General features: G+C 43.9%; 1 protein-coding gene across 1 annotated transcript in view; it reads left to right on the top strand.

The window, feature by feature from the left end:
- LOC140357820 (uncharacterized) overlaps window positions 1–2199 on the top strand; it is a 4205-nt gene extending 2006 nt beyond the window's left edge. Inside the window, exons 2-6 of the mRNA XM_072442336.1 lie at window positions 1107–1333; window positions 1434–1502; window positions 1588–1639; window positions 1834–1870; window positions 1950–2199. Coding sequence (XP_072298437.1) covers window positions 1107–1333; window positions 1434–1502; window positions 1588–1639; window positions 1834–1870; window positions 1950–1989 — 425 coding nt within the window. The 3' untranslated portion in view covers window positions 1990–2199. The remainder of the gene's footprint in view (window positions 1–1106; window positions 1334–1433; window positions 1503–1587; window positions 1640–1833; window positions 1871–1949) is intronic.
- The last annotated feature ends 8745 nt before the right edge of the window (window positions 2200–10944 follow it).

Below are 10944 nucleotides of genomic sequence, written 5' to 3'. Positions count from 1 at the left end.
ATAAATGTCATGATAATTTTCTTGCTCATTTTTCAGCTAAATATTGGACGAGTGTTTGGGAAAAGAGAGAAACATCTCTATTATGAGAAATCTGAAGAGTTGAAAGATAAAGAGATCTGTTCTTTTAGTCCTCTTCTTTGTTAACATCTGTGTATGGAAAATACTATTACCACTGTCTATGTAATTAACCCTACTTTCATTCTTTAAATAAATCAAATGATCCATATGTCTCAAAAGATGAATTTGTTATGCGATGTGACTGTAGCCTGTACACACGACATGTCTTATATTAACCAAATGAATGTGACATCTGTAGAATGTTCTTTTGTTCTTTGACCGCATGCCCCCGTAGCACCAGATGTTCCCGCTTGCATCCAGTCAAGTCAAAGTAAGTCAAACAAACTCTATAGTGTCCGTGTTACCCACTGAGCACCCACAGAGCACCCACTGAGCACCCACAGAGCACCCACAGAGCACCCACAGAGCACACACAGAGCACACACAGAGCACACACAGAACCACCCACAGAACACACACAGAGCACCCACAGAGCACCCACAGAGCACCCACAGAACACACACAGAGCACACACAGAACACCCACAGAGCACCCACAGAACACACACAGAGCACCCACAGAGCACCCACAGAGCACACACAGAGCACACACAGAGCACACACAGAACCACCCACAGAACACACACAGAGCACCCACAGAGCACCCACAGAGCACCCACAGAACACACACAGAGCACACACAGAACACCCACAGAGCACCCACAGAACACACACAGAGCACCCACAGAGCACCCACAGAGCACCCACAGAACACCCACAGAGCACACACAGAGCACCCACAGAGCACACAGAGCACCCACAGAGCACCCACAGAGCACCCACAGAACACCCACAGAGCACCCACAGAACACACACAGAGCACCCACAGAGCACACACAGAGCACACACAGAACACCCACAGAGCACCCACAGAACACACACAGAGCACCCACAGAGCACACACAGAGCACACACAGAACCACCCCACGGCCACACTTTCCCCTCATACACTTTCTAAAATGTATTGCAATATTTTGTAATCACTTTTAGACAAAGATGACGATGATGATGACGACGATGACGACGATGACGACGATGGTGATGACGATGGTGACGATGATGATGACGACGATGACGACGATGGTGATGACGATGGTGATGACGACGGTGATGATGATGATGACGACAACGACGATGATGACAATGATGATGATGATGACGACGACGAAGAGGCTTATCATAAAGGTTCTGTGTGTGGCCTCTGCCACTTCTGTGAGGTTGGTGATTTTTTCAAAAGGAAACAGTTTTCTTCACCTTCCAATGCAAATCCCATCCTCACTACTAAAGGTCACATTGTATCTTTATCTTGTCTTTCAGCACTGTGATGAATGTGACAAGTGTCCCTGTGCGGAGGGAGACAAGTCTGAACACTGTGACGACTGTGACGTAAGTCATTTAGAATGTTTAATGTCTCTCTCTCTCAAACACACACACACACACACATACAGATAATAACCTTTGTCCTCCACAGATGTGCAAATTCTGTCATGTGTGTCCTGTCTGCCAAACCATCTGTAAGCCAGGTAAGAGCTTCCACCAACACAATCAATCCATGTTTACGCTTACGGAGTAGGAAAAACCTCACCTCACTTTTCATTGTCTGGAATGTTTTTCTTTCATAATATAGCAGTTTTATCCCACTCACAACATCAAGATGTGAGAGGCCCCCAGGGTGCTCAAGTATGACTTTGTTTGACGATATTCCTTTCTGTTGTAGGTGGATTTCTTGATGAGGTAACGGGATCTATTTATAAGTAAGTCCACATTCTAATACAAACCTGTCCTTCATTGTGTCGTAATCCAGCCTAACCTGTGTCGTGGAATGTTCCCCAGGACTGTAGCCGACGTGTTTGATGATGATGAAGACAACTAAAGCATCTCACTGTCACTCTCACAGTCCCACTGTCATATGTGCCTTTCCTGCCAACACGAATATTTGTATTTGCACCAATGACTGAATGTTTTTTAAAGAAAGTAATATATTTGTTATCATTTCACAATGTACTCCTAAGAAAGATAATTTATTTGCAGACATATTTGCCCTTTTTAAAAAAAAAATTGGAAATAAATAACTATTTTCCTTTGTTGCCTTATTATAACACTAAATCAGCACTCTCAAATAACAAGAAACGTAATCATCACATCAATAAACAGTACTTCAAACATAAACCTACCAATGTATTTATGCATTGTATGTTCATGTATAATGACAGTGAGAGTATAGTGTATGCGCACAGCCACGACAGAAGTAGTCTGCAACTGGATCTCCATTCAGGTTTCAAGGGTACTATTTAACTCTCAGCTGTCCTGCTTTGTGGTTCAACTCTCGAATCAGAATCAGAATCAGAAAAGGTTTATTGCCATTGAAACATAGGAACTTGTCTTGGTGATTTGATGCAACATAAAACAATTAACAATGAATAAGTCAAAAAGATTACACTTTAAATCTGGTATGGCATAAAAATAAAATAGGCTTACTATGTACTCTAAATTTACTGTTGAATTTAAATATGTAGTGCAGAAAGTGAACAGTGAGTGATTGATTGAATTATAGTTAAAATGACAGGTGTTTAAGAAGTGTTCATGAGTCCAACAACAGAGGGAAAGAAACTGTTCTTGAGGTGGCAGGTTCAGGTCCGGATGGACCGTAGCCTCCTGCCTGAGGGGAGTGGCCTCCTGCCTGAGAGGAGTGGCTCAAATAGTCTGTGTCCAGGGTGAGAAGGGTCAGCTGTGATCTGACGTCCAGGTCCTGCAGAGTTGGAAGTCTGTATCCGATCACCTTCTCAGCAGAGGGCGCTGTAGTCTCTGTTTGTCCCTGGCTGTGTCTCCAGCGTACCACACGGTGATGGAGGAGGTGATGGAGGAGGTGATGGAGGAGGTGATGGAGGAGGTGATGGATGAGGTGAGGATGGACTCAATGATGGTCGTGTAGAACTGCACCATCTGTCTCCACTGTTCCTCAACTGCCGCAGGAAGTACATCCTCTGCTTGGCCTTCTTGATAAGGGAGCTGACGGAGGGAGTCCACAGTGGAGATGGGGGAGTCTGTGATGGGGGGGGGGGGCTTTCCTGAAGTCCACGATCATCTCCACTGTCTTCTGGGCGTTGAACTCCAGGTTGTTAACGCTGCACCAGGACACCAGCCGCTCCACCTCCTGTAGACAGACTCATCGTTGTCCAAGATGAGCCCAATGAGGGTGGAGACGTCATGGCGATGAGGGTGGTGTCGTCCATAAAGTTGATCAGTTTTACGGAGTCGTGGCTGGAGGGGCAGCAGTTTGTGTACAGGGAGAAGAGCAGAAGTGAAAGTACACAGCCCTGTGGAACTCCTGTGCTGAGTGTCTAAGACATTCTTCCTCAGCTGCACGCACTGCCTCGGATCCATCAGGAAGTCAGTGCTCCTCCTGCAGGTGGAGTCAGGCACGTTGAGCTGGGAGAGTCATGGAGCAGAGCAGGAGGTGGTGTTGATGCAGAGCTTAATCCACTAAATACACATAAACATCTCTCATCTCTTAATGGGAGTAGACAGTTTTGTTTTTTTGCTCTTGTTAGATGTTCTGTTTTGCCTGTAATGTCAGTGTTTGTGTGATCCGCTGTTTTAATACAAGACAAATTTCAGATCCTGGATCCGACAATAATGTATTCAGAATCAGAATAGGTTTATTGCCATTGTCAAAGAACAGAATTAAAAAACATAGGAACTTGTCTTGGTGGTTCAGTGCAACACAAAACAATAAAACAATGAACAAGTCATAACACTAAGCTATCAGATCAAATAAAAAAATAATAGAATAAATTTCTTTCATTTATCAACCTTGTACTGTTCCATCCTTTATTGAACACCTTTTATTAGAAACCTCTGGATCCGCTGCAGTCTTTCAATTCAATTTCAATTCAATTTATTTTTGTAACGCCCAAAATCACAACAGCAGTTGCCTCTGAGGGCGACAGTGAAAAACGGATTAAACAATGTTCTTTCTGGCCAAAGACTTAGGCCAGACATAATAATATTTCACACTCACCAAGGAACGGTTGAGCCTGTTGCAGGAGTACCTTCATCTGGGCCAACCCAGACACGAGGCAGTCCATGGGGGCAGGCAACTTCCTGTTCCTCCGCTTCCTCCGCTAAGGGGAAGGTGGAACAGATGAGGCAGGGCGTTTCGAACCGGAGGTTTGAGCGGCAGGTAACCAATCTGACCTTGACTTAGTATCTCAGTCAACGGGCCTAAACACTGCCAGATGAGCTACCCGGTCACAATACAATTGGGGCAAGCATCTCAAATGCTCCACACCCAAGCATGAGGGATATAAATCATGCCCATCGTCCTGCTGCATCGTGCCATACAGGCCTTGCAGACCAGTGTCTGGAGTATTTAAAATGCGAATACCCATTGTAGCACAGGGAGCCTCAACCAGGTTGCGCCTGCCAAAAAAATCAGGTCAGGCAGTGAACGCCTCCCTTTTCTTTTTGTTTTAGAAAATCAACAGGGTTAATGGTGGCTGACCCTAGCCAAACCAGGTCAAGCCACTAGTGGTTTGAAAAAGTGAGTCTTAGTATGAAAACACAAAAACTAGGCAAAGGCAGAATCTCCATCACTCTCTTCGGAAGCACTTCCTCTGAGATAACGTCACTCTTTCCTAATGTTTTGGCCAAACATCGAGGAGTTAAACAGCTGATTGTGCACGTGGTGCAGTGGACATGCGGCGAGAACAGACTGAAGTTTTGAAAAGAGACTTCTTGAAGTTATTCGACGTGCTTGATAAAATGGAAATCCAAACATTCAAAAGTGGACCTCTTCCAAACATCGACAGGAAGAAAAACAAGTTTAGCCGGCTTCTTCAGCTGAACACATGGCTGTCCAAAGAGTGTTCCCCGAGAGGACTGCACTACATTGAGAACTTCTATCTATTCTGGAAACGAGAGAACCTGTTTAAGAGAAATGGCCCCCACCTATACAGAGATGGAGAGTGGGTGCTGACAGAGAACCTGCTCCACGCTCTGAGGCATTGGACTGGGCCTGGACAGAGCCAAGGTTTCAGAATCAGAATAGGTTCATTGCCATTTTCAATGAACAAAATTCATAAACATAGGAACTTGTCTTGGTGAACGATGTAACACAAAGCAATAAAACAATGAACAATGAATAAGTCATAACAATGAGCTATCATGTTCTTATTTGTTTTTTTATTAATGTTTATTATTATATTCATTTAAAAAAAATCTTATTAGTTATGTGCTAATTTTGCGGTAATTTGAGGATGAGATACTGGTGGTCAAAAGTCCCAGGACAAAATGGTATTTATACACTGAACATTTGTGATGAAAGGGTTGTACTCTGAAATGCATATATATATATATATATATATATATATATATATATATATATATATATATATATATATATATATATATATATGGGTTACTGATAAATGTGACTATCATGTGGTCAGGTCACCTTCAAGGCAAGGCAAGGCAAGGCAAGTTTATTTGTAGAGCACATTTCATACACAAGGCAATTCAAAGTGCTTCACAGCAGGAAAAATGCATTCAAATCACAAAGAAATTACAGAAACAGAAATACAATAAAATTAACTAAATTAAAAATTATCAATCCAACTGATTTTCTAAACTAATAAAATCACAAACAAAAGAGAAGAGTGCAAAGAAAAAATCCTTTGTCATATGCGCAGCTAAACAAAACTGTTTTTAGCTTAGATTTGAACATTGTCAGAGTAGAACCTGTCTCACATCTTCAGGAAGACTGTTCCAGATTTTAGCTGCATAAAACTGAAACGCAGATTCCCCATGTTTTGTCCTGACTCTGGCACCAGCAGGAGGCAGGTCCATGTTTTGTCCTGACTCTGGCACCAGCAAGAGGCCGGTCCCTGAGGTCCTCAGAGTCCGAGATGGTTCATATGGCACTAACATATCCAAGATGTACTTTGGTGCTAGGCCATGGAGAGACTTGAACACAAGCAGAGCTGCTTTAAAGTCTATTCTCTGAGCCACAGGGGGCAGTGCAGAGATCTGAGAACAGGACTAATGTGCTCATACTTCCTGGTTCTAGTCAGGACCCGAGCAGCAGCGTTCTGGATGTACTGCAGCTGTTTTACAACTCGTTTGGAGAGACCAGTGAGCAGGCCGTTACAGTAGTCTAATCTACTGGAGACAAACGCATGGATAAGTCTCTCTAAATCTGGTTTTGACACTATATTTTTGATTTTGGCAATGTTTTTTAGATGGTAAAAAGCTGCTGATGTTATTGATTTGACGTGGCTATTAAAGTTCAAGTCTGAGTCCATTATTACCCCCAGATTTCTAATTTGGTTTGTAGGTTTTAGAGCGAGACTCTGGAGGTGACCGCTAACACTTTCTCTTTGTTTCTGTGGGCCAAAAACGATTATTTCAGTCTTGTCTGAGTTCAGCTGGAGAAAGTTGTTTTGCATCCACAAACTGATCTGTTGGATGCAGTGACAGAGTGAATCTACTGGTCCATAGTCACCTGCCGATAGTGAAACATAGATCTGAGTGTCGTCTGCATAATTGTGATAGGACACATTTTCACTGCGTATCAACTGACCCAACGGCAGCATGTAGAGGTTGAACAGAAGGGGACCCAGGACTGACCCTTGGGGCACTCCACAGGTCAGGGTCATGTGGTCTGAGACACAGCTACCAATTTCAACAAAGTACTTCCTGTCTTCCAGATAGGACCTTAACCAGTTTAGGGCAGTGCCAGTGATGCCCACCCAGTCCTCTAGTCTCTGTAAGAGGATCCCATGATCGACAGTGTCAAAAGCAGCACTCAGATCTAACAGAATTAAGACTGAGGCTTTGCCCGTGTCAGTGTTCAGGCGGATGTCATTTGTCACCTTGACAAGAGCAGTCTCAGTGCTGTGATGAGGTCTAAAACCTGACTGAAAAACATCAAATGAGTTGTTTATTAAGAGGAAATCTGTGAGCTGTTGGTAAACAACCTTTTCAAGGACTTTGCCCAAAAATGGCAGATTAGAGATGGGCCGGTAATGACTCAGTACTGCGGCATCAAGACTGCTCTTCTTTAGGAGAGGCTTTATGACCGCAGTTTTCAAAGACATTGGGAATGTTCCAGATTGAAGCGACATGTTAATTATGTGAGTGAGTGGTGCTAACAAACTGTTCAGCACAGACTTTAGAAATCTGGTGGGTAACACATCAAGGCAGCATGTAGATGAACTCATCTACATCAAAGGAGATAGCTTGAATCTTTGCATCAGTGATGGTTTTTCTATCTCTTTTGGAGCTGATTTGATTATGATGATGTGCGTACATGTCAGTTTATGTTACTGCCTTTAAAAGGATGTGTGATGTCATTGTTCTGAGGGTTAGGGACAGAAACCTTTGTTAGGGACAGTGGTTATTTACTGTGCACGAGTAAATAAAAATCCACCTTTTGAGAAAGACAAACTCTGTTATGCTTCATTTTTTCTCTGTGATTGTTTGCAGAAATTCCACAACATGTCATGGAAACTTCAGTCTTACTCAGCATGTGAGAGGCCCCACCCACAGCAGAGTGGCCCCGCCCACAGCAGAGGGCAGACTCTAGATCTCATAATTACAAAGGAGGTAAATATTTCAAATGTCAATGTGGTCGATTCTGCTCTGTCTGATCATTTCTGTGTCTTCTTTGACCTGTCTGTTTCTCCCAAACCACCAGCTGGCCCTGCAGCTGTTCAGAGGCTGGTCCTGCAGTTGTTCAGAGGAGACACATAAATGATGGCACAGGTGCACTGTTTATGGAAATGATAAACTTTGAAAATGTCTCATGTTCTAATGTAAATGACTTGTTGAACTCTGTTACATCTAGTGTTTTGAACGTTCTGGACACCATCGCCCCTATGAAGGCTAAAGGCTCCACAAGGCTAATGGTTAAAAATAAGCAGAAGTTGCCATGGAGACATGATGATTGGGTCAGGGCACAGAAAAGGGAGTGACACAAGTCAAAGCTCCAGGTTCAAAAAGAGATTTACAAAGAGAAGCTGAACATGTACAACCTAATCTTATGTAGAACTAGAGAAAGATATTCCTCTGAAATTATTGGAAGCTGCAGTAACAACGGGCGTGTCCTGTTGCCACAGTAACAGATGAACAAACCCTCCAGCTCAGCTGCTGTTAGAACTAATTTCCACATCCAAGTATAATGAGTTTGCATTATTCTTTAATGACAAAGCTCACATCCCATAATTCAAAAAATAACTTTAAAACCAGCTAGACAATTAGAGCTATCTCACTTTACACCTGTAACTGTCAAAACTGTCCAGGAGATCATCACCAGTCTGAGTTCATCTACATGCTGCCTCCATGTGTGACTCTCCAGATTTCTAAAGTCTGTGCTGAACAGTTTGTTAGCACCATCACTCACATAGTTAACATGTCGCTTCAATCTGGAACAATCCCAATGTCTTTGAAAACTGCGGTCACAAAGCCTCTCCTAAAGAAGAGCAGTCTTGATGCTGCAGTCCTGAGTCATGACCGGCCCATCTCTAATCTGCCATTTTGGGCCAAAGTCCTTGAAAAGGTTGTTTACCAACAGTCACAGATTTCCTCTTAATAAACAACTCATTTGATGTTTTTCAGTCAGGTTTAAGACCTCATCACAGCACTGAGACTGCTGTTGTCATGGTGACAAATGACATCTGAACACTGACACGATCAAAGCCTCAGTCTTAATTCTGTTAGATCTGATGCTGCTTTTGACACTGTCGATCATGGGACCCTCTTACAGAGACTAGAGGACTGGGTGGGAATCACTGCTCTAAACTGGTTAAGGTCCTATCTGGAAGACAGGAAGTACTTTGTTGAAATTGGAAGCTGTGTCTCAGACCACATGCCCCTGACCTGTGGAGTGCCCCAAGGGTCAGTCCTGGGTCCCCTTCTGTTAAACCTCTACATGTTGCCGTTAGGTCAATTGATACGTGAAAATGTGACGACACTCAGATCTATGTTTCACTGTCGGCAGGTGAATATGGACCAGTGGATTCACTCTGTCACTGCATCCAACCAGGGCCGGACCAAGCCTTCAGAGGGCCCTAAGTGAAATTTTCCTTGAGGCCCCCCCACCACATCATCAGAATCGGTTTAATTGGCATTGTCAGTGAACAATTCACAAACTAGGAACTTGCTTCGACACAAACAAAGCAAACCAAAATTCCAGGGCATCTGATTGCCATCTTTATTTATCATCAGCACCTCACAAGCTCAAATATTTAAGACTCAAATCCCACAATGCAACTTGGTATTCTGCTGACATCATCTCTACTCTCTGTACAAATAACACACCTCTCAGAGATGTTATAAGATCTGCATACAAATATATTTGTGGGTGTCGACAGCCACATTCATTCGGGGGCCCTCCCCCAGAAATGTTTAGATCTTTTTCGTGTATTCTGGTGCATTTTAATGTGGTCCAGCCGGCTAAAGTAAGAGTAAAATGTTGAGGTTGTGAACTTTGCCGGGGAGAAATTGACTAAAGCCAGTTATTAATACATTAGTTGTTGTTGTTGTTGTTGTTGTTGTTGTTTTATGGCGGTTGGCATCCAAGTGTTGCATTACCGCCAGACTTTATTCCTCAGACTCTGCCGTAGTCCGTAAAAGTACTCCTTCCATTACTTTGGTGTTACAAAGCCCATGAGGTCATGATATGTCTTTGTGACTTGTCGTAGAATAGTTGTTGTTGTTTTATGGCAGTTGGCATCTGAGTGTTGCATTACCGCCAGACTTTATTCCTTAGACTGTTGTTGCTGTTGTTATTGTTTTATGGCAGTCGACAGCCGAGTGTTGCATTACCGCCAGACTTTATTCCCCAGACTTTGTCGTAGTCCTAAAAGTTTTTCTTCCAGTGCTTTGACTTCCAGTGCTTTGACAAAGCCCAAGAGGTCATGAGATGCCTTTGTCATTGTATCCTATAGAAGTTCTTCCTCCCCTCAGGCTTTGTCGTAGTCCTTGTTGTTGTTGTTGTTGTTGTTTTATGGCGGTTGGCATCCGAGTGTTGCATTACCGCCAGACTTTAATCCTCAGACGTTTCGTAGTCCTCAGACTCTGTCGTAGTCCGTAAAAGTACTCCTCCCATTGCTTTGGCGTACAAAGCCCATGAGGTCATGATGTGTTTTTGTGACTAGAATAGTTGTTGTGTCAGAGACCAACCGGCTTTATTCCAGGGAGACTCTTCTTCACCTTCCTCGCCCTCTTTGACGTTCGGTTAGAAGTCCTTCTTCCATCACTTTGGCGTTTCTAGGCCCACGAAGTCCAAGCGCGTTAGAACATCCTCTTGCTCCTCATCCTCGGCTCAGTCTCCAACACCCCCCACCTCTATAAACGTTTACCCAGCCCTGTGCTACATAAGTAAGCAACCACAGCCTGACACAAACCCTGTGACTGGATCGCCAGAACGTTCCGCAGATTGAACTCCCGCCCATTATTCCGAAACCACAAGGCCAACCCGGCCCTTTCCCTATCATAAGCCTCACAGCAAATCAGCACATGCTCGACAGTCTCTGGCACCCGACAGTGACCACACAGACCGGTCGGATGTTTGCCTATCCTACTCAGTGACCAATTGAGTCCAGTATGGCCAATCCTCATGCGGGCGAAGGCCCTTTCCTCCCACGCGTTCCTGCCCACATACCCGCAAGGACCCACACTACCCTGTATGTGATAGAGATGCCGTCCAGTAACACAGTGGCTCCAAAATTCCTGCCAAAGGCCGACCACATGACTCTTGATAACGGGCTTGATTTCAGACTTGCCCAACTCAACCGCTACATCAATTGATGGCCGCCGAAGGGAACGT

Source organism: Eucyclogobius newberryi, unplaced genomic scaffold (genome assembly GCF_026437365.1).
Source record: "Eucyclogobius newberryi isolate DKJ021-1_F unplaced genomic scaffold, fEucNew1.0.hap1 SCAF_13, whole genome shotgun sequence".
Classification (NCBI taxonomy): Eukaryota; Metazoa; Chordata; class Actinopteri; order Gobiiformes; family Gobiidae; genus Eucyclogobius; species Eucyclogobius newberryi.
Note: the sequence above shows the minus strand (reverse complement) of the source record. Positions and strands in the feature narration are given on the sequence as shown.